This window comes from Castor canadensis, chromosome 7 (assembly GCF_047511655.1).
Source record: "Castor canadensis chromosome 7, mCasCan1.hap1v2, whole genome shotgun sequence".
Classification (NCBI taxonomy): domain Eukaryota; kingdom Metazoa; phylum Chordata; class Mammalia; order Rodentia; family Castoridae; genus Castor; species Castor canadensis.
This window is the reverse complement of record NC_133392.1, coordinates 40453385-40478482: the sequence shown is the minus strand read 5'-3', so window position 1 is coordinate 40478482 and position 25098 is coordinate 40453385. Positions and strand designations below refer to the sequence as shown.

At 33.6% G+C, this 25098-nt stretch overlaps 1 protein-coding gene across 3 annotated transcripts in view; it reads left to right on the top strand.

Annotated features, from left to right (window-relative positions):
- The window catches only part of Kif20b (kinesin family member 20B), a 53544-nt gene that overhangs the window by 6636 nt on the left and 21810 nt on the right, over positions 1–25098 (top strand). For 2 of the 3 annotated variants that reach the window (XM_020153843.2, XM_074078792.1), the window contains exons 7-19: positions 3076–3112; positions 3569–3793; positions 4582–4693; positions 5351–5422; positions 5511–5657; positions 7876–8038; positions 8831–9112; positions 13043–13182; positions 13420–13558; positions 14835–15063; positions 16035–16075; positions 19090–19237; positions 23554–24793. In XM_020153843.2, the coding sequence (XP_020009432.2) occupies positions 3076–3112; positions 3569–3793; positions 4582–4693; positions 5351–5422; positions 5511–5657; positions 7876–8038; positions 8831–9112; positions 13043–13182; positions 13420–13558; positions 14835–15063; positions 16035–16075; positions 19090–19237; positions 23554–24793 (2975 nt within the window). The remainder of the gene's footprint in view (positions 1–3075; positions 3113–3568; positions 3794–4581; positions 4694–5350; positions 5423–5510; positions 5658–7875; positions 8039–8830; positions 9113–13042; positions 13183–13419; positions 13559–14834; positions 15064–16034; positions 16076–19089; positions 19238–23553; positions 24794–25098) is intronic. The other variant, XM_074078791.1, reaches the window with a different exon arrangement.

Here is a 25098-nt window from a genome sequence, read left to right as displayed (position 1 = left end):
CAGCCTATATTGCAATGTGTTTTATGGTTGTGGCTTTTTTTTTTTTTTCTTTTGAGAAAAATAAAGATTGAAGACATCTCTTCTACTTACTTTGTATTGGACAAAGTAGAATGCTTCAATTCAAATGTAAATGGTTACAGAGTCTATTTTATTGTAGAAACAACATTGTATTTTTGTGTAATGACTTATAAAACTTCTGGTTTTCATTATATAAGTAATGTATACACGCAATTTAAATAAGCGAATGTGAGAGATAAAAAATGGAAGTTTCTTATATTTGCATTTCTAAAGAGAAAACCACCATTAACATATTGGAAAGTATACTTTTTTGAGCTTTTTCTATTTATATAAAGTCTGTGCACAGAATTTTTGGTTGTTTTTTGAGATAAGATCTTGCCCTGAACCCAGGCTAGCCTCAAATTCATGATCCTCCTGCCTCAATCTCTTGAGTGTTGGGATTACAGATGTGCACTGCCAACCCTGGCTTATACACAGAATTTTCTATATGTCTGCATGTACGTACACAGTGATATTGTTGCATGTATTTTTATCTTTTTCTTTTCTTTGTGATGGTGAGAATTGAACCAAGGGTATCATGCATGCTAGGCAAGCAGTCTATCAATGAGCTATATCCTTTGCCCCTCTTTTTTTTTTTTTTTAATGTTATATATAGGATATAATTCGTTTTAAAACAACTGATAATCTTGCTGTACTTTTCTATGACTTTATGACTCATTTATCATATCTTAACATTTACTGCATTAATCATTGGTGTCTGTTTTCTGTTAGGTTATATGCTTACTTTGTTTTTTAATTTTTAGAAAAATCAGTTTTTAAAACCAATTCCCTACTGGTGAACATTTGCATTGCTTTCATCAGAAACTATTTTAAACAGTACTTCAGTGAGGAAGTATTCTATTACAAAAACATTTGCTGGTAATTTTCCCAAACTCAGTTCAACAGTGGATTTTATTTGATTAGTATTACTTATTTGAGACAGGGGATCACTATGTAGCCTAGGCTGGCCTTGAACTCCTGATTTTCCTGCCTCAGCCTCCTGAATTCCAGGATTATAGATGTATACCTCCCATGCCTGTCCTGCAGCATATTTAAAAGTTTGTGGTCAGGCATGTGAAAAATTGTATCACTTACCCTTAATTTATGTTTCTCTAATTAGAATTTTTTCCTGTGAATTATCAGATAATTTCTTTGCCCATTTTTCTATTGTTAATTGACTTTCTTCCTGAGGTTTAAGAAATTATTTATTTAAATAAGTCACAGGGACTTGAGACGTAGCTCAGTGATAGAGCAATTGCATAGCATGTATGAGCCCCTGGGTTCAGTCTCCAGCATGACATCTTCCCTCCACTGTGTTTTTCTATATTAACTTGTTGAATAAATTTTTATTTAGATACCAGATGTGGTCCAGCAGTGTTTCAGATTATGAGGTCAAATATTAGTCTCCACTGCCATCATGGAGACTATTATGGTTGCTATAACTGAATACTTCTAGCTAGGTAATTTATAAAGAGTAAAGGTTTAGTCAACCTGAAAACCTTCACCTGGTAATGTCTTTCTTGCTATAGGGACTCTGTGTAGGTGGTACAGGGCATCACATGGCAGGTGGGGCATAGCCAAGGGACAGAGCCATACTGGATTTTATAATAAACACTCTTCTGTGGTAACCATTAATCCATTGATCCATGAATGGATTAATCCGTCAGAGCAGAATACCTTTTAATACCTTGCAGTGAGGATTACATCTCGACATGAGTTTTCGCGGAGATATTCAAACCATAGCAGAGCAATAAAATCAATAGAAAAATCAATAAACTGTGCTCTGAAGGAATGGTATTTCATACAAGATGGTACTACACAAGCTTTTAAAATGTTTTAGGATGTTGTATTTGTCTATTTATTTCTTCTGTGCCTTCTAGGTTTTGGATAATGTTTTCTAGCATTTATGCTGCTCAACATTTAGAAAAACAGTAACAGTTTTTATAAATATTTTCAGGACGTTAATGGGAATGTTTTTAAGATATTGAGAGAAATTGGGTGTGGTGGCTTGTGCCTTTAATCCTGGCTACTTGGGAGACTGAGCCCAAGATTTTGGTATAAGCCTGGAAAACATAGTGAGACCTATCTCTTAAACAAACAAACAACACAACAACAGCAGCAACAACAAGTCATTTAGGAACCAGAGTTTAAAGTAATAAGAAAAAATGTTTCAGTTGGGTGAAGTGACAACTATACGCCCTGCACTCAGGAGGCATAGGTGGAAGGATGAAGACTTAAAGGCAAGCCTGGGCTACATAGCAGGATCCTGTCTCAAAAAAAAAATTTAAGTGGGTTCAAATTTCAGTCATGAGTGTGGTCTCTGAAGTACTGAGTATTTTTACAAAAATTGTGGAGGCTGGTAGATAATTGCACAGGTAACTCATAGAAGAAATTAATAGTTTATGAAATTATTAAACTATTAAAAATGGGGCATATATTTACATACATTGATTATAAAATGTTTACATGCATTTATTACAAAAAGCAATTTGGCTATACCATATTAAGACCTTGAACTTTAAAACTTTATATTTTTTCATTCACCAATTCACTTTTTGTTATATACTAATAATCAGAATGCAGACTAAAATAAAGATGATTATGATAGTATTTTACTGACAAAGTCTTGTAAATAATCCAAACTATAAGGGAATAATTAATTCATCTTATATCTGTTCAGTTACATAGCCATCATGTTTATAAATAATTTTCATTTATACCAAGGAAAAGGTTACAAAATGACTTTAAATGTGGGGGGGAAAGTAAAAAGGGGAATATATTTAAATATTAGCAGTAATTATCTCTGGCCGACAGGGATTTTAATGGTAGTATTCTTTTTCGCTATTTTAGTTTCTCAAATTTCTTAAACTATATTATTTAACTAGGACAAATATTAATAAACAGGAGTCATTGAATTATGTGGATGATTGGTTGTTATTCAGTTGGTGACTTACTTGGGTAGGTAATTAGTATCTCGCCTATTTAACATTAATTCAAAATGTTTTCTTTCTTTTTTAGGTTGCTATGTGTAATGACAGTTGTGATACTCTTTGTGGTAAGATTTCCTTTCTCACTTTGATTTGTTGATCATGTGAAATACATTTGAAAAACATTTCATTTTTAAGACATTCCTGGTAACTAAACTTCTTTATTGCAAAGTGCCTGGAAAGTGGTAGATAGCTATATGAATTTTGTAAAATTTCATTTATGTTAAATAAATATCACATACACCTTTCACTAGCTATAACTTCAATGTTGAATTCACCAGATGCTCTTTTTTTCTTTGTCCTTGGAGTTTGATTCCTTTTTGGTTCACCAACATGACTTCAAAAAAGAAAGGAAGGACAAGAAGCCAAACTTTGGTTGTGGCAAATATTATTTCTTTCTTTCTTTGTTCCAAAAAGTATTTAACATAGATGATTAAAAGATTAAGGATACTTGCTTTTTCATTAGAATTAGTTGCTTAATTTTGTGTTTATCTTTTTTCTTTCTGTTTTTTTTTTTTTAATAGGAAGCTTAACAAATTCTTCGACTAACCTAGAACTTGAAGAATCCATGAAAGATTGTGACCAAGCTAGCTTGACTGTGGATAATATAAAGTTTTCTGTATGGATTTCCTTTTTTGAGATTTACAATGAGTGTATTTATGACCTGTTTGTTCCTGCATCACCTAAGTTCCAAAAGCGAAAGATGCTACGTCTTTCCCAAGATGTGAAGGGCTATTCTTTTATTAAAGGTACACTGATGGACATTTTTATCTTACTGCTCCAGAGCTCCTTTCTGGGCTGTGTGATAGTTACAGGAAAGCAGACTATAATGCAGTATCACAACTGTCATTACACACAACCTAAAAAAGGAAGTATGTTTTGGTATATTTATTTGTTACATTTGAATATAAAAAGGTCTAGTTTAGTATTGTGTGTGCTTGAATATGATTAATTGAATTCTTTGTGGTAAAAAACCAGGCATGTTGATATTTATATTAATTTGGGAGCTGTGAAATTTCTGTTCTATAATGAAAGTTCTAACCTTTTAAAACTCTTGCTTACAATAGAAAATACATATTAATAACCTTATGACCAAGTACTTATACATTTATGCATATATATGTGATGTATTTTAGCTTCTGTTTCATTTTTACAAAATGTTGTTTATGACCCAAAAATTTGACTTCTTGGTTAACTAATGAATTACAATCTACAATGTTTCATAGCTACATAATTTTGTAGATTTAATCCTTCCTGTATTTTGTTCTTTTTGTCCCCACTGCGTTTCTAATGAGGTTTGATTTTTATTTTTTCCTTTTCTGAGTCTGTTTGCATAGCTTAAATACTAAAACATCATTGTAATCCCCCATCTTTTTCCTCTCTTGAGTGTAGAATAGCTTAGTTGGCTCCAGCTAGGACGTGTTGTTAAATTTTTTACTGTATGTCCCCAGGAAAAAAAACATCAAAAACATTATATTGTAAAAAAAAAATCATCTTGTGTTTTTATAAACTGGTATGTCCTGCTTATGTTTTAAAGATGTACAATGGATTCAAGTATCTGATTCCAAAGAAGCATATAGACTTTTAAAGCTAGGAATAAAGCACCAGAGTGTTGCCTTCACGAAACTGAACAGTGCTTCTAGTAGAAGGTAAGGAGTAAACCCTATGACTTTCCCAAAGAACCCACAGTTTTCTGTACTAGTATAAATACAACTAATTTTAAAGTGAGCAGTCAGTTTTCTGATATGTTAAGAATATTCACAAGCATAAAAACTTCTGTAGATTGAAGAGCACTAAACACATATTATCAGTACTATTGGAGTTTGAACTCGGGTCCCTCTTCAAACAGGTGCTCCGCCACTTGAGTCATGCCATATATATATATATATATATATATATATATATATATATATATATATATATATATACATATATACAAGTATACTTTGGTTTTGGTCTGTTTTCAAGGAATGTTAGCTGTACACAATACCATTTTAACAAATAATATGTTATTTGCAAGAAAATTGAACATTATTAATTATTTGATTAATAGAAATTGGAATGTCAAGAGCAGAAGGTTTACAGGAATTGGGGCTAGGCAAAAGATCAGATGCAATTTTAGACTGGGTGTGTAGGTGACAGTGGAACACTGGGTTGAAACATCTGGCAGCTAGTTGGAACTAGCAGTGGTGGGCTATGGCTAATAGTAGAGTATACATACATTTCCATTTAGATGCTTAGCTCCTTTATTTAGAATGCAGAAATTAAAAATGGAAAGATAACATTTAATTTTTGTGTATTTTTAGTCATAGCATATTCACTATTAGAATACTGCAGATTGAAGATTCTGAAATGCCTCGTGTAATTCGAGTCAGTGAGTAAGTTGAGTATTCTTAAAATTATAATTATTTCAAATTGTTTTGAATAATTTTACAATATTTGTTTTTTTCTTTTTGGTTGGTTTAGATTGTCTTTGTGTGATCTTGCTGGTTCAGAACGAAGCGTGAAGACACAAAATGAAGGCGAACGGTTAAGAGAGGCTGGGAATATCAACACTTCTTTATTGACTCTGGGAAAGTGTATAAATGTTTTGAAGAACAGTGAAAAGTCAAAGTTAGTGTTATTAAGCATATTACATGTAATATTTAGACTTTCAACATTGCTGTTTTTCAGAAAGTACTTTTTAGAGAATCTGATTATGATATAATAACTGTATGGAGTATGATAAAGTATTTCTAGAGATTTTGGATTAAAAAAAATGGTAGAAATGAAAGTTGGTGCCAATAATGCATCAGGTAAACTCAGTATTTTCCAGAGGAAATTTACACTAATAGGCACGGTACACAATAAGATTTTTTTGTTTTTTTTATGCTACTTGTTTAAAGTGGCACTTAAAACCACTTTATTCTTAACTAATACATTGTGTTTTTCTGAATGTGATAGATTTTTGAATTAATTAGCATTTGAGAGTAAGTAAATGATAAGATTAGTTTTCACCATTTCTACTTGCTACAACCAGTTGTTAAGGTCTCTTCTTCTCTACCCAGATAGAAGTTATACGTAGGTAAGGAGAAGCTCCTCCTGTAATTCTGAGCCCTTGCAGTTATTTGTAGACAGCGGAGTAGACAGATGACAGTAAGCAAAGGCAGTCCGTCCTCAGCCTATAACAGTTAGGGTGGTATCGTAAGGTTTGGTCCTTGGGATTAGGGTGTGAGGCACCTGACAGCTAAGGCAGTGACACTGGGTTTGGGCCTTGATGTTAGGGTGCAAGGCCCCTTACAGCTAAGGAAGCAGGCATGGGGTTCAGCCTCAGGGTGGGCCCAGGTTCCCTGACAGCTAGGGTGTAGCACAGGTTATGAGATCCCAAATGTTAACAGCTCCCATGATGGAAGGGGTCTCTTCATCATTTGGGACCCCAGGTGTTACAGCTCCTGTGGTGGGGTGGAAGAGATCGCTCTCTGACCAATCCCTATCCTAAGTGACCCTAGTCCTTAGGTGTTGCAACAGTCCACTGCCCAATGATGTGCTCTGCTGCCAGCCTCTACCTGCCTCTGCCACTCCTGTCAGTTTTGCATAGGTCATTCAAATTGCCAGCCTTATTGCTGCCCTGTTATCAGCGCAGTTTCTGCTCTGCCACTACTGCTTTTTCTTATTCTTCATGTAACCAGCTCAGTAAAGGTACGCAAGACCACTGGCAGAAAACCTTTATTGGGACCTGGTGTTGTAACACCAGGGAGAGGAGAAGGGGGAGGTTATCTCCCAGCTGCTCACAAAGTGAGTTGAGCAGCCTGATTATTTAGCTAGAAGGAGGAGGGCATAAGGGTGTCTACACTAATCACCATAGTCCCCTCATGCTTGCATCAATCATGGAACAATCCGTTTTACAAATGAAGGATTGTGTTTGCACAAATCACAGATCTTCTGTTGGGCCAAAGTGCCCTACTCCTCTGGTGTGGTTGGCAGTTATGGCAGCTTGTCTCGTGTTGAGCCAAAGCATCCTTCAGAGGGTATTTAAAATAAAGATTTATCAGTATTGGTACTTTAAAAATATTTAACCATACTCTAACAACGTTTAACTTATGTCCCAGTATCCTATGGAAAGGTCAGCCCCTACCATTCTGTTTCATAGTGAAGATGTGTTATTTATTTTATGTTGTAGTATGAGGGGATTGAATTTAGGGCCTTGCACTTGCTAGGTGGATGCTCTACCTCTTAAGCCACTCTACCAGCCCTTTTTGCATTGGTTGTTTTTGAGACAGGTCTTGCTGTATGCCTAGGCTATCTTGGTCCAGGATCTTCCTATTTGTGCTTCTCCACATAGCTGGGATGACATGTGCATGCCATTTTGTCTAACTATTGGTTGAGAAGGGTCTTACAAACTTTTTGCCCATGTGGTACTTGAACCCTGATCCTCCTGCTCTCCACCTCCCAACTAGCTACAATTACAGGCTTGAATCACTGTGTCAGGCCATTTATGGTGTTTTGTGACATCTATTATATAATTGTTTTGTATTAGGGCTACAATCCAATTAAATGTGATTTTTATCTACATCTTGTCCAGTGTGTTGTTTTAGTAGTATTCTTAGCAGGTAGTATGTAAAGAAAACAAAGAGAAAGACTGTTGCATGTGGAATAGTCACTAACCTAAAGTTTATGTCCATGACAGCTGAATTATTTGTAAAATTTATCAGCAACCTGACTGTTTATATTGAGCTGGGGATTGAACCCATGGCCTGGTACCTGCTAGGCAAGTACTATACCACCTAGCTATGTCCATAACCTTTTAGAAAATTTGTTTTAGCTTACCATGTTTTGAAAAACTTTTCCATAGGTTTCAACAGCATGTGCCTTTCCGAGAAAGTAAACTGACCCACTATTTTCAAAGTTTTTTTAACGGTAAAGGAAAAATATGTATGATCGTCAATATCAGCCAGTGTTGTTTTGCATATGATGAAACAATCAATGTACTGAAGTTCTCAGCCATTGCACAAAAGGTAAAGATATTCTTATTTCTGCAAAATTTATGAAACTGCTTCTTACTAGAATATTAACAATTTTCTTTGAAATAAATACGTTTTGTATTTAGTACATACCTCTAAGCCTAAGAGGTAAATGAAAATAAAATTTGAGAATTCAACCAAGTAAGAAAACATGGGAAAAGATTGACTGTTTCTTCAGAGAGGGTTAAAATGACTTTAGTCATCTGTATTAGTCATTAATATAGGTTACAGATTAATGAGTATTGTTGGAATGAATCGTCTACTCTGCCATTCATCTGGTTCATTTAATGTTGGGTAATAGGAATCTTTTCTAGGATGTAATATTATGAGCTTAATCTAGGAAGGTGGATTTACCTGGAGTTTGCAATTATTAGTAGATTTTTTTTTCTTATCAGAGTCTTTATTTAGGATGTAGGAAGGCGAATATGATGGAAGTATTATGTACTTATATATGAAAATGAAGAATGAGACCTGTTGAAAGTTTCCAGGACTAGGGGGAAGGGATAAAGGAGAATAAGAATGATGGAGGAGGCGAATTCAACTATGATATATTGTAAGAACTTTGGTAAATGTCACAGTGTACTCCCAGTATAATAATAATAATAATAAAAGATTAGAAAATAATAGAAAAAAAGTATCTTCATTTAAGGATATGAACTCCTTTTGTCTGCTTATTTACAGCTTTAACATTTAAGGTATCAATTCACTTAATTTATAAAATTAATTATTCTTAGCAGAATGGTCTTGCATTTTTTGGTTTAAAAGTCACATTGGATATTTTAACAGGTTTGTGTTCCAGATTCTTTGAATTGTCAAGAGAAGTCTTTTGGATTTGTCAAATGTTCTCAAGATGTGTCACTAGACAATAATTTGGGTAATAAAATATTAAACGTAAAAAGAAACACCATTTCTTGGGAAAACAGTCTAGAAGATGTGGTGGAAGATGAAGATTTGGTTGAGGATCTAGAAAATGCTGAAGATAAACTAAATGTGGAAACTGAACATATTGATGAAGATCTAGATAAAACATTAGAGGATGATAAGGCTTTCAGTAGCCAGGAGAACAGAGTATGTATTAAGAACTCATACTTTTATGCTTGGCTTATTTTTCCTAAAAGTAGGGTTAGCAGTTCTTAAGCCTCCCTCTCTTCCTTCCTATCTTTTTTTTTTTCATATGTATGTATGCAGTCTCGCTATGTTGAATACCTGGGCTCAAGCATTCCTGCTGTCTCAGGCACCCAAGTAGCTGGAATTATAGAATTAGTACAATTTAAACATAGGTATGAACTATATTTGCATAGAGACTTAAAGAAGCAATGGTAAGGAACTGGTGGAATGGCTCAAGTGGTAGAGTGCCTGTCATAGCAAGTGCAAGAGTGCGAGACCCTGAGTTCAAATCTCATATGAACAAATAAAATTATTCTTATTTATTCACTGTAGCTAAAAGATGTTTTTAGAGAAATAGAATCTCTGGTACTACTTCACTTGTACTGAGTAGATGGTTTGAACACTTGTATTTAAGGTGACAAACAAGGCATGTGCTATTCTTTTTTATTTGTTTGTTTTCTTTTTTTAATAATGTTCTTGTATTTCAGCTTTATTTTTAGAAAAATTTCAAACCTACAGAAGACTAGTGTAATGAATACTCATTTACCTTTCACTTGGATTTGCCAGTTGTTTTATGTGAATACACATTTTTTGGCTATATGGTTGAAAACAAGATGCATATATAATCATATCTTAGACCTAAGTACTTCTACATATATTTCTTAAGAACCATGGATATTTTCCTCATGATCACAAGAACATTTTCATGCCTAAGAAATTTAACTTTGATGCAATAATCTCTTAATTCCATCCATACCACCATGTTTTTGGTGAAAGAAATACGCCCTTTGTAGTCACTTTGTTTTTGTCTTCAGACTCAGCACATTATTAGGCTAGTGGAGTGATTAAAGTGGTAAGAATGCCTGCCTTGTAAGCATGAGGCCCCTGAGTTCAAACCTCAGTGCTGCCCAAAAAAAGCACATTACTTTTGAGTATATTTCTTTAGTCATTTCTTATCTAGCATTGACTTGTCTTGAAAAGAAGAGGTTACTTGTCTTATAGAGTACCTCCAATTTAGATTCACCTGATTATCTCCTCGGGATTCAGGTTTATTCCTTCAAGCAAGCAAATTGTGTATGTGACATTGGGAATTCCCCAAAGCATCACTTTGTAAGACACATGATGTGTGATTTCTCCATTCTTGGAAATATTGATTAAAGTATAGTATTCCACATCTCTCTTTAAGAGTATATTATCTGTGAAAAGATACATTGAGACCATGTGAATGTCCAATTCTCCAATATCTTTTCACCCAATGAAATACTTTCTTTCTTTTTTAAAATTGTACTGGGAATTGAACTCAGCACTAAAAGCTTGGGAGCCACACCTCCAATCCTTGTTTGAAATCTTGAAAGTGCTCCAGTACCAGTGACCGTTTCTCTGAAAACATCTTTTTTGCTATGGTAAATTAGATACAGTTGTGGTTCTTTTAACTTCTATGCAAATATAGTTCATATATTTGATTAATTTGTGCTAATTCCAAAATTTAGATCATGTTCACATTAACTGTTCTCATTAATTGGCTGTATACGTATATATGGAGTCCTCTTACCAGTGTGCTAGGAATACTTGTAAGCCTCTGTACGTGAGTGCTTTAATGATGTTGACATGTTGTATATAGAAGTCCAAGTAGGTGAATGTTGTACTGGGTTAAATTCTCTCATTTTAACAACGTATATCAGTGTCTCAGAAAGCCCCTTTTGCTCTTATGTTGTTAGGAAATGTGAATGAAAGCTACAGATGCCATTCCATTTTATCTGGTCACTGTTAATTGGACCATGTTCACTTGCCCTCCGTAATGCAGTACCTCCTTTAGTGACAAAAGGAGTCATTAATAGTCTTGTTTTAGTTCTTCTCAAAGTTGAAATTTTTGTATGGTGTTGATTAAACTTGAAATGTTATTAAAATTCTGGGAAACACAAGGTGTTTAAAATCTTTTTCTTAGAGAAAATACTTAATGGTTAGTTTAATAGAGTACAAAGTACAAATGTATATTTTATAGCATTACTAGATAGTTTTAAATGAGAAACTCATCAAATTTTTGCCTAATATTTGACTTTTTTGTGTGTGTGTGTGGTGCTAGGGGGTAAACCCAGGGCCTTGCTCATGTTAGGCAAAACACTACAAAACTGAGAATATCCCCAGCCTTGTTGGGATTATTAAAAATTGTTACAAAATTTATTTATACAGCACATTTTTATTTAGCATTCATTAGGTAGAATAGCCATCCAGAATCTTACTTCAGCAAAAACTTTTTCAGATGTTAATAATGATAAAATTAATTCTTGGAAATTATTAAATCAATTTCCCATTTATGCAGATTTCTGTAAGTCTTCAACATATCTCCATCGGTACTTACTATTTATTGTTTTAAACAGTTGGTTTAAATAAATATGTGGTTGTTTAAAATAATAAAGCTAGTATTATATATTCATGGTAGAATGTGGAAAAAGAGTTTAAAGATCTAATTTACCACTCATGTTAATTGATTTTTGCTATAAATTACTGTTTTATAACTTGATTTTCCTCATTTAAAAATAAATTCTGATTGGGCTCAGTGGTAGAGCAGTTGCCTAGCATGCATGAGGTTCTGGGCTCAATTCCCAACACTGCAAAAAAAAACTCCAAAATTGTAAAAAGTATGAACTGTTGCGGTCATTATTGATTACAATGGTTTATCATATGACAGTAACATAATTGAACCAACCATTTAAGTTTGGTGATTGAATCCAGTTTCACTTTTTTTCTATTTAAAGGTAATGACTACCACAAGCAGCACCACAGTCAGTATTTCTATAGATAGTTTTCAAATATAAAATTGAGACATTGAAAGATTTGAAAGGTTTGAGTTTATTGATTAGTGTATTGTTGAAAAACATTGATGAGAAACCCTGGACTGTTTTCTTAATCCTGTAATTATTTTATTATTGATATTTTACTTATTTGTTTATTTATTTGGCAGTTCTGGGGTTTGAATTTAGGGCTTTGTGCTTGGTAGGCAAACATTCTACCATTTGAGCCATGCCTCCATCCCTTTTGCTCTGGTTATTGTGGAGATAGGATCTCACTTTCTGTCAAAGCCAACCTGGACCACAATCTTATTTTAAGCTTTCCGCCATTGCTGGGATGACAGGTACACAGCACCACATCCAGCCTTTTACAGTTGAGTGGACTTTTTTTGCCAGGGCTGTCTTGGGACTAAGATCTTCGTGATCTCAGCCTCTCTCATAGCTTGGGGTGACAAGTACATGCCACCATGCCTAGCAATTGGTTGAGATGGGGTTCTTAAACTTCCTGCACAAGCTGGCCTTGATCTGTGGTTCTCCTAATCTCAACCTTCCAAGGAGCTAAGATTATTGGCTTGAACCACTGGCACCTAGCTTGCTGTAATTTATTATTTATTTACACTGATTATATTTAAATTGATTTATTTGTTACTTGTCCACATTATGTGGTTATATGTGTGGTTTTGAAGGCCAAAGCTGTGGATCATTATAAAAGCCTAACATCTTTTTTTGGCATTTTGAAAAGTGTTTGGGTGTTCTTAGCAATTTCTGTGCTCTATACAGCAACTTTGATGGGACACTTTTTTACTTTGAACTCAAGTCATTTTGCTTACTAGGCAGGTACTCTATGACTAAGCCACACCCCTAGCTGCACAGGATACTTTTAAACCTAACCTTTAGCTTATTTGCCATGGATTTTGTCCTTATTTTCTCCACTTATTAAATGTGAACACTACCAACCTCTTAGAAGGTAGTCTATTTCTAAAATGTGAAGAGATTTCAGATTAATGAATCCTTTAAATGCACAATTTGCTGTGAGAATATTAGCACTGTTGAAGGGATACACAGTGATAACTGAAAGAATTTAAATATTTACATGTTTTAGAAGCTGTTGGATTTAATAGAAGACCTGAAAAAAAAACTAATAAATGAGAAAAAAGAAAAGTTAACATTGGAATTTAAAATTCGAGAAGAAGTTACACAGGAGTTTACTAAATATTGGGCTCAACGAGAAGCTGACTTTAAGTAAGTTATTTCTTTCATGACCTGAGAATTTTAATTTTTTTTAAACTTATTTTCTTGTTGTGTATTAAGTAGCTTCTGAATTCTGATGACTTCTTTATGCAAGCCTAAAGAGAGCTGTTACTAATTCCTATACATGATTTCCTTTTAGTCTGTAATGTAATTTGATCTTAGAAGTTTAAAAATAGAAACACAAATGTTGCTCTTTAATTTCTTACTGTAATTATTTTTGTTATCAAGGGAAACACTCTTTCAGGAACGAGAGATGTTAGAAGAAAATGCTGAATGTCGTTTGGCAATCTTCAAGGATTTAATTGGTGAATGTGACACCCAAGATGAATCGACAAATGGAGTTTGTTCCATGAAAGTTAAAACAGAAGTATGTTAACTGAAATATTAAAAAACCTTAGTGAGGTTTTGGTCAGGATTTAGTATAGCAAAATAATGATATAAGATGTTAATGTAGTTTAGAATTAAAATACTTACTGTATAGCTATAGTTTGAATAGACATGTTTTATTAGGAATATAAGCACAAATAGATGTTGTGTGTGTGTGTGTGTGTGTGTGTGTGTGTGTGTGTGTGTGTGTGTCTGTTTATGTGCATGTTTGAGATAGGGTCTCGCTTTATAACTCAGGCTGGCCTCAAACTCACAGTTCTCCTGACTCAGCCTCTGGAGTGCTGGGATTACAGGTATATACCATCATGCCTACACACAAGTAGTTTATATACAGTTTTTAGATTTGGAAACATCATTTCATTTGCACTCAGTTTTGGTATTTCTTGGGTCATTGTATTGATTGTAGGCAAGGAGAATCCTTTTTGTCTGATAGGGGATAGCCCTCAGATTTGACTAAAATATTCACACATACAGAAAGAAATTAGAGGAATTAGTGAAACTCTGTGGAGTGATTTACTTTTCTGATTCAAACAGTATTTATTTTAAAAAGGGTTGCTATTGCTAGACAGCTACCATTCCCTACTTTCTTTAAAAACATTGGGGTTTCTTTGTATAGTCCAAGCTGGCCTTGAATTAGCCACCCTCCTGGGTCCTTTCCAGTGCTGGGATTATAGGTGTGAGCCACCATACGAGCTTCATTCTGTATTCTTTAGGAAAATTTATCTTTGCTGCTGCTTCCATCGAAGTCAAATTTGATCAGTGTTTGATGGGGGTAGGGTGGAGGGTTCTTTTGTTTTTGTTTCGTTTCATTCAATTAAATGGTTCGGGGGTCTGGGATAGTGATACCTAGTATCTTGCTGTCAAACCACCATTATGTGTCCTGGGCATACTGTAGGTTGTTGACCAAATTGTGAAAATAGAGGCTTGTTTCCTGGGTTATTCTAAAAAAAAAAAAAAAAAGTGTGTAAGACTTGTGATTGAAATTTTACCAGAACTAGGTAATTATAATTTTTCTGTAATGACTTGCCATAATTTATGATGTTTTTGGGAAGAAATATGCCTCATGTTCCATACAATAGCAAATAAATAATGGATCACAAAGTTTTCATAATTGGGACTACTTTATATAATTTATCTTAAGGAATTTCAAGTTGTGAAATTTTTTGCTGTTTTAAAAACTGCTTAAACAACGTGTTAGCATATGTAAGGGTGAAGTCCATTGTTAATGTTAGGTATATGGTTTTTACTGTTTTTAGGAAGCTCAGAATTATTTAGGATTTGAAGATATTGTTGATTCTCTTCAAGATGATGTCACTGATATTAAGAAACAGGCTGAAATTGCTCACTTATACATTGCATCTCTTGCTGATCCCCAGGAAGCTATTGCTTGTTTGCAAATAAAGTTTAATCAAGTTAAAGAGGAATTAGCTAAAACCCAAGAAGAATTAATCAAAACCAAAGAAGCATTAAAAAAAAGAGGAAATGGTAAGTGGATATGTTTTATCCTTCTTTAGATACTATAAACACATAAAAAGTATAGTTGGTGAGTATGAGTGTTTTATGGCGCTTATTTACCATAGTGACCAAAAAGTTATTTGATCCATATAATGTTTTAGCATTTGTAGTGATTTACTACCAAAAATGCCTTTTGCCTTCGTTTACTTTTAGAACAATATTATTAGAATAGACTCCCCCCCACACACACAAAAAAAGGAGAAACCACCCATTAAGTATTAACTTTATAAGTACAATAAGAAATCCTACAGGACATTGTAAAGGTGTAAATTTTGTTCTTTTTTTTTTAATGAACTCTCATCGTTTACAAGAGTCTACTGTGAGCTTACAAGTTTGGGATAGTATCTGTGGACTGGTTTAAAATAGTCTGCTAGATGTTTCATTTTAAATCTTAGAGATTGTGAGTACATATACATATGATTTTGAAGTCTGGGTTTGATGAGAGGTGAAATACTATGCTCTTTTCCCTGTGAAAGGAGATAGGTTACAAAATATCAAGTCACTGGTGCCTCTGCATTATGAAGTGAACCAAGAAGGCACTGAAGTTTTGAATGTGGCTTTTCTGAAACTTTACCCTCTTGTGTTGAATTTACAGATGAGTGTTAAACCCTCTAAGTGCTGTCAAAATCCTTTTTTCTTGAATGTAACACATTATGTCAGCTTTTTTTTTTTTCGGGGGGGGGTGGGGTGGGGTACTGGGGTTTTAACTCAGGGTCTGTACCTTGAGCCACTATGCTAGCCCTTTTTCATGGTAGATTTTTTTCGAGATAGGGTCTCCCAAACTATTTGCCCAGGCTGGCTTCTAACCTTGATCCTCCTGATCTCTGCCTCCTGAGTAGCTAGGATTGCAGGCATGAGCCACCAGGATCTGGCCAGCTTATGTTTTATAGCTGTTCAGTATTCTATTTTCTTGAATTACCTTTATTTCTTTTTATTTGCAGAATTTGATTCAATGGTTCAAGAACACAAGGAATTTAATAAGGTAAATACAAGTTTTATTTTATCTTGATACAGACCTGAATAGTAAATGAAAAGACATAAATTATGACTGTGTACTTTTAAATTTTAAATATAATTTTTAAAAAGTAATAAACTAAAGTGTCTTCACCTTCATACTTCTTTGCAGAGATGGCCTGTGGAAAGTTTCTTCTGATATTCCAGGAGATTTATGTATAATACAGAAAACACATACACACATTTAACAACAACAACAAAAAAGCCTACAGAGATAGGATTATAGTTCTGTGTTTTGCTTTTTTCTCTTAATAGATAATCTTGGAAGTCTGTATCAGCATATAACAGATGTATCTCATTCTTTTACTAGGTGCATGGTATTGATTAGATGTATTTAAATAATGTTTATCTCAAATTATTGAGAGCTTTTAGATTTGGCATATGACTTGAGCAGTGTACAAGATGTGAACAAAGGTTATTTCTGGAGGATCTCCAGAACCTTGGTGACTTCAGATCAAATAATCTGCCTAAGTGGTTATAGATGGATTTAACATTTTCAGGCCTAGAAATGAAATTACAGGTATATGTGAAGGTGAAATGAGTTTAGATCTCTATACAGCTAATATTTGAAGAAGTAGACAAAATAATGTGCTTAGCAGACATTACAGTTACTGTTAGATTATTCCTCTTTTCTTCCCCCCAGTCATGAAAGTTAGTATTAGTTATACAAATGAAATTATATTAAACTATATAAAATAGAAAGCAAAGTCCCCATAATCTTCCTCCTAAATTAAAGAAGATGAAAACTAACAAGTTGGTTGGTAGCCTTTTTAGAATTTTTCTTTATATATATATTTATAGAATGTTTAGTGTTTTCCAGGCAGTCTTCTAAGTGTTTTATATACATTTATACACATATATGTATGTGTGTGTGTGTATATGCATATATGTGTGTGTGTATATATATATGTATATACAGACTCATTTAAGTCTCAGAATAATTTCATTATGTAGATCTGTTGTGATTTTCATAGAAATGTTAAATGACTTACCTAAGTTGACATATCTAAGCAAAAATAAGATCATACTATGCAGTCTTTTTATTTAATCTTAAAATTTTAAGGAATTCTAAAACTGTTTCAAGCTTGCATTCTATTCATCCCAAAATATATTTACTGTACATTCTTATTTTCTTTCCAAGAAAATAATTGCACAGAATCAAGTAATTCAAGAGTTGGTAGATAGAATTTATCAAATAGAGGACAGCTTCAGCAAATTTTAGAAACCCAATTCTCAAATGGAAAACACTTTTAAAGGCAGTGTAAGAATTTAACTTTGCCTTATAAAATAACTGTTACAAATTAGATAAAAGGGTTAAAATAGTAAAATAGCATATGCACTCAAAACTAATTTACTTAAGAATATTGAATTGCTTATCCTAGCATTCAGTGCAGTTTATCATTGTGCAAATCTGAATTTTTGAGAAGTTAGAAGAGGGCATTTGACCTCTTTGAAACTAAAATCTAACAAACTGTGCTAATGTGCTTTGCACATAAGAGGGAGAATAATACATATTCTTTGAAAGTTTAAGCCTCAGCTAGTTGGAAGGGAAACTCAGAGGAGAAAGAATCTTGAATGCATTTAGATAACAGCAGGTCATAATGATTTGGGGAACTATAATGTGATATTCAGTAGAATTAGTTTTTTCATTCCTTAAAATCTTGGTTTTACTTTAAGCATTTTTTTAATTGTTCATATACTTTAATAACAAAGATATTCCTTAAAATTTTCATTATATGGATAGTCATTAAAAATTTACATTATATACTGTGATAGGTAAGGCCTTTAATGGTTTTTAGCCTTTCTTAAGTATAAACTTATGTAGTTTCATATTCGTTTGGTCCAGGCTAGGATGATCAGCTTGTTTTTTAACCCTTTTTAAAAAAGAAATGATTTGGCTTTTATTATAAACTCCTATTTATTTGTTGTTTTTATTTGGTGGTACTGGGTTTTGAACTTAGGGTGTAGTGCTTGCTAGGGAGATGCGTTACCACTTGAGCCACTCCAGCCTTTAAATTATTTTTTGATATAGAAATGGTAAGCTATCTGGTAATAACATAGTAGCCAAATATCTTTGTTAAAAGGTGCTTTAGTATTTTTTTCCTGTTACTAGAAGAGTCAAGAGTGATATTATGTAAAAAATAATTCTTCAAGTTTCTTTGTATCTTGACAGTCAATCTGGAACACAGATTTATTTATTAATTAATTAATTAATTAATTAATTTATTTATTATACCTTGATTACTTTATAGACTTCCACTTAATTGCTGAGATTCACCCTCTACTTTCTGGATAAGTCCACATTGTATGTATCACTGATCTAGAAGCTCAGCCTTAAGCCTGTTTGTGGATTGCCTGTCTTCGAATATACATTGGCTAAAAGCTTAGCTTAAAACTTTTATGGGAGTTCTTAAAGTGTAAAACAGTATTCTCTTTTAGAAGTTTTGATTACAAAATTAATGTTGACTTTCTGTAGTGGAAACTTTAGGTTTTAAGTAAAAGTGTAAGAATCAGTTTAATCAGTGCTTTCCTGTTTTTCTTTTCAAAGCATATTTTTGTTCTTTGTTTGCTTGCTGTGGGCATGTGTGTTCAAGTGATCCTCTCACCTCAGTCTCCTGAGTAGTTGTGACTACAGGTGTGAGCCATCATGCCCAGCTCAAAGTGCGTTTTGTTGCTATCATTTTTTGTTTGTTTGACAGTACTGGGATTTGAACTCCAGGCTTTCTGCTTGCTAGGCAAGCACTCTACTATTTGAGCCACTCCACCACCTCAAAGTGCATTTTGAATGTGATTTTAGTACTGAGGATCTTAGAATTTTACAGTTATCCCTAAATACTCATTTGCAGAGCCCTCAGTTATTTTAGGGTAAAATTTAAGAAATAACTTAGCAAATTTTTCAACAAATTTGAAAATGAAATTTTCAAAATGTGTATTTTATATATTTATTTTAACTTTCTGTGAATTTTAATTATTTTGCTTTAGGACAAAGTTGGTACATCTTTAATCAACAGTAAATCAATTTGTAATGAAGCAGTGGAAATGCCTAAGAACAGTAAAACTAAAACTTATTCAGAAAGAAAAAGATTAAATGAAAATGAACTTCAACAAGATGAACCACCGGCAAAGACAGGTAATATTATTTCAGTCGCCAGTAGGAAGCTTTTTAAGAAAGTTGGTTCCTAGTAGAAGAGTTGTAAATAGGAGAAAATTTACTTGAGTAGGAAAAAAACCTAAATGTTGCAGGTTTTATATTAACATGTTACAAATTCTCTGTAGGATGGATATAATTAATGCTGTCTTTTATTTAAACAGTTACCTTTTATTTTTTGGTGATATTGGCGTTTGAACACAGGGCTTCACACTAGCTTAGGCAAGTAGTCTACTGCTTGAGCCACGTCCGCAGTCCTTTCTGTTCTGATTAATTTTGATATATGGCCTCATTTTTGGCCCAGGCCAGCCTGGACCTTGATCCTCTTAATTTTAGCTTCTCCTGGGGTGACAGGTACACACTATGGCACTCCACTAATGGTTGAGATGGGGATCTCACTAACTTCCTGTCAAGCCTGACTTTAAGCCATGATTGTCCTAAGTAGCTAGGATTATAGACATGAGCTGCTGGTGGCTGGCCAAATAGATACTTTAGATATGCTCCTATCACTTTCTTTGGCTTACCTATAATTTTTTTATTGTGTGCTTGTAATAATTGAAAGCCACTTTCATAAATACAATATCTTTTTCTGCCAAAATCTCTCTGCATTGGTGTTTTTCCTCTGCATTCTTTACTTATAAAAGTATACTTGACAGTTAGAATTTGAGTTAAATATTACTGACAAAAAATATGCCAAAAATGGATTTAAGATGCTAGAATTTAATCTAAAAATAATCAATAATATGCATATAAAAATCCTTAAGAATAAATGAGCAAGTTTGTGGTAAGAATAAAGGCGGCAAGATCATTAAGATTACAGAGTAGCTAGAATCTTTAGAATATACAGTCTTCAAGAAATAACTGGGAAAATGTAGATTACAAACATGATAAAGCTTCAAAAATGAATTTACCAGCTTTTAAGAAAAGTGTGACTTGGCAGACTGTTGTGATGGTGCATGTTTGTAATCCTATCATCTGGAAGGCTGATCCAGGAGGAAAAGAGTTTGAATCCAGTTCTGAGCTACATTGCAACATCCTGTATCAAAAGCAAAAGGCAAACAAAATCAAAAATGAAAATGAGGCTATACGTCAGTATAATTCCCAATTTCCCCGCTTCTTTGAGGCTGGAGAGGCAGTATAAATTGTAGATGGTATACCTGTGTCCTGTGAGCTTTTAAAATGGGTCTATATTAAAGGAATGAGATCTTAAAATCACATACTGGGATTATATGATTATAGCTGTCTAAAAACATCTGGACAACTGGGTGAAGAACGAACATGGAATATATTTGAAAAATAAATAGTTAAAAAAGAAAGCTTATTTTTTTTTGCATACACACTACCAAAAGTGAAACTGGATGAACTCTTTGGTATGATAGAGAGGTGAGAATCCCACATTTCTTTATTAGTTCTTGGTCAGATGCATACTCTCATTGGGGACAAATTAGCATTTTGAGACGGTTTTAAGGGACTTTAATTTATCAAAAGGGGTCATAGATTGAAAAAGAAATCCTTAGAACAAATAATCCCTTTTTTCCCCCTCCATCTGAAAGACCATTCATAAATGTTTATGCTTTTTAAAAAAGTTTTGCTCACAGCTCCAACTGTGATTTCTGTATAGGAAGAAACTTATTTTTGTAGGTGGTATGGCAGATTTCAATTTAAAAAACTTTTTATGATCTCAGAAATGTTGCCGCCTTACCTTCATTGAATATACTCATTATATATGCATCAGTGGGGCTACTAGCTTCACAAGAGCCAGGCAACGACAGGCTAAAATTTCAGAGTTTGAGTCTCATAACTACAGACATTTGGCTCTTAGGGAACAATGACATGTATGTAACAGGATTGCCAGCCAAGTGCTTTGTTAAACAAATTTTGGATCCCAAATGCAGGATCTAATCCTAGAGGTAATTTATCAACTTCTTCCAGAAAATTTCACAAATAATGCCTAGAGCGCCATTTCTCTCTCTCTCTCTCTCTCTTTCTCTCTCTCTCTCTCTTTTGTTTTTTGCTTTTTGTTTTTGCTTTGGTGGTACTGGGGTTTGAACTCAGGGCTTCACGCTTGCTAGGCAGGCGCTCTACCACTTGAGCCACTCCATCAGTTCCACCATTTCTCATTTTTATATGTAAAATATACCCCAGACTTACCAAGTCAGTGTCTTTTGGTAATTTTGTATCAGGAATCTGCATTTAATAAGCTCCTTGGGTAATCCTGCCCGATAAAACTAGAGAATCACTGTTGTGTTTACAAACAGTACCTTACATATTTAATTATAGTTATGACAAAGTAACCAAGTTAATAATAACCAAGTTAGTATGTCAGTTTACAAATTTTTGCATATATGTAGAACCAGAATAGGTTACTAATTGAAAAATGCAATTAAAAGATTAAGTTTGCTTTCTAGTAGAGCAATATGTCTTACAGATAGAAAAGGAGACCATATTGTTGCAGCTAAGTTTTAAACATATTTAAATGTAGTTTCATTTAAGGTTATTGTTTTAAGATGAATAAGACACAGTGGGGAATCTGCCATCAGAGAATTTGGAATCTAGTAGATGAGACAAGTAAAATTTAAAGAGCTGAGATGCACAGAATATTATAGAGGGGCTCAATAAAAAGAAAAGATGAAAAATATACTCTATTCCTTGAGTAGATAGCCAAACCAATTGAAAGTATAAGGGTTTTTTTTGGTGGAGGGAGGGGCAGTGCGCAGTACTAGTGTTTGAACTCTGGGCTTCCTGCTTTCTAGGCAGCCACTCTACCACTTGAGCCAGGCCCCCAGCACTTTTCTTTATTTCTGAAAGAAGGTCTGGTATTTCTGCCCAGCTCGGCCTGGACTGCAATCCTCCTACTTACCCTTCCTACATAGGTGGAATGACAGGAGCACCCAGCTTTTTTGGTTGAGATGGGTTCTTCAGAATTTTTGCCCAGATCGTCCTCAAAGCTCTATCTTGTTAATCTCTTCCTGAATAACTAGGATTACCACTGCCCCTAAGATTTCTTTGTAAGAAAGATTTCAAGCCAAGCCTTACTTAGTGTCTTTTCTCCTGTGGATAAGCACTTCTCTTACTTCATGCTATATTTGGTACTTTTAAGCCTGAAGAATTTGAGTCTTAGGTACTTAATGAGGATAACAAATAAAAATATAGTTGAATCCTACAGTAGTCAGTGAGGGAGCTAATGAAGGTCAAAAAGACATATGGAATGGATTGTATCAGAGCAGTGTTGTAAAGTAAGTTCATATGTAAACATCAAACCATTAGTTGAACAGTAGGAAAAATTAAAAAGTAACGAGTGAAATGCTTGCCAGCACATTCATCTGACCCTTATTGTAATGAAAATTATATGAAAACATAAGAAGATATATAGGTATAAATTCATTCATCTAGATGATTAAAAATTAACTTTCAAGATTTAATCATAGTATCTGTGAGAAAAATTTAGAGGAATATAATTTATACTAAGCAGTTGTGAGTCCATTTATCAAAATGAATGTTAAGCGAGTAAGTAAAGAACAACAGATATCCTTATTCTAGGAATGTAGGTATTGAGCCTGATAACAAACTTACATTTTTAATTAACTGAATCCTGCTATACAGATTTTCAGGTTTCGTAATACCTGTCTATCAAAAGCACAGTGGGCTAAGCTTATTTATTACCTTGATCTTCACAACAACTCTGACATAGGTGATAATATTTTAATATATATATACATTATATTTATATAATAGTAATATTTTCATTTTTGCATTTACAGAAATTTAGGATTAAGCAATTTATTGATGAGCAAGTAAAGGGTAATGTTATTGTATGACTTCTGAGAATTTCAGCCATTTCTCCCTTAATTTTAGCTATGAAAATTAAAGGTACTCAATTTGCATGTCACTAACGTAATAGAATCTAGGATGTGATTAAACTTTAAAACTGTTCTTTAGGGTTATGGATGCCTAGAGTGTCTTATTATGGTCCCCTCCTCTCTGGCCTCATATTATAATGATATAAAAGGTTTGTCATATAAAATTTAGGTAACAGTGAAAGTTACAAAGGTAAGTGGAAGTAGCTGGTACTACTCAGAGGCAGCTACCAACATTTTGCTATACCTTTGTGTATTCACTTTGGAACTATAATTTGTACGTCAATGGATTTAGGCCACCTATGTTTTGTAACCTATTTTTTCTTTTTCTCTCTTTCTTAGTTGAATTTTTTATTAAAACTTTCATATGTTTGAGGATTGCCTTACATGGTAACTTTTTTAAAGCTTTTGAGAGTAATAACAATTTTCTTATTTTTAAAGGACCTATACTTGTTAGTTCATTTATCACTGAAGAACAAAAGAAAAATGAAGAAATGCAACAGACCATTTCAAAACATTTGGATGACAATAGAGTTTTACAAGAAAATCATGAAAAGCTGAAAATACGTTTAGTCGCTGCTGAGAATGAACTTAAAAATGAAAAAGAGGAAAAAGAAGAATTAAGTAAACAAATTGTTAGTTTGCAACAGGAACTTACATTTTCTGAAAAAAAGAGTTTAATTTTAGGTACAGAAATGCAGCAGATTCAGTCAAATTATGAAAATGCAGTTGCTGAATTACATGTGCAGAAAGGTATAAATCAAGAACAGGAGGACAAGATCATGAAATTGTCAAAGGAGATAGAAACTGCTACAAGAATTACTACAAATAATGTTTCACAAATAAAATTAATGCAAACAAAAATAGATGAGCTACGTTCCCTTGATTCAGTTTCTCAGATATCAAGCATAGACTTGCTTAATCTCTGGGATCTGTCAAATGGTTCTCAGAAGAATAATTTGCCACATGCACAGTTAGACCTTTCGGGCAATGATTTTTTGCTGAGTAAGCAGGTTAAAGAATGCCATATTCAAGAACTCAGTAGGGAAAGTTCTTTTCACTCTAGTATTGAAGCTATTTGGGAAGAATGTAGGGAAATTGTGAAGGTCTCCTCCAAAAAAAGTCATCAGATCCAGGAACTAGAACAAGAAGTTGAAAAATTACAAGCAGAAGTAAAAGGCTATAAGAATGAAAACAATGCACTGAAACTGAAGGAGAGTGAAGATAAGATTAAAGATGAGCTACTACAAGAAAAAGAAAGTCTTATACAACAGTTGAAAGAAGAGTTGCAAGAAAAAAAGGTTAGTCTTGATGTTCAAGTACAGCTTGTAATTGATGGAAAGAGAGCACTTTCAGAACTTACACAAGATGTTACTTGCTCTAAGGAGAAAATAAAAGAGCTTGAATCAATCTTAGAGACTCAGAAATATGAATGTAGGCATTTAGCTAAGTTAGAGCAAGATGTTTTGGAAAAGGAATCTATCATCTTAAAACTAGAAGGAAATCTGGAGAAATTTCAAGCAAATCTTCAAGATTCGATCAAAAACACTGAAGATTTAAGTGAAAAGGAAGTCAAGTTGAAAAAAGAAATCACACAATTAACAAATAATTTGCAAGAAATGAAGCATTCACTTCAATTAAGGGAAGAAGAAAAAGAAAACAACAGACAAGAAACAGAAAAGTAAGCTAAACCTTATTTACATTATTTTAACACATGCAAAACATTAATTTCTCTAAGCATTTTTTAAACAGGTAGACATAATCTGATAAGGTGGAGTATGTGGAAGTGAAGAATTTAAACTTGTTCATGTAAACCTGTAGAAGTTAAAGTTGCATACAAGTACGTGCCTATAAAAACTGTCATGTGAAATACTCTTTGAAACACTTATTCATAGTTTGTATATTCCACATTTGTGAAAAGATACAATTTTATAAAGGGTGTTAGGAGTTCATACACTGATCCTAAGCGGTTAATGGTTATCATTA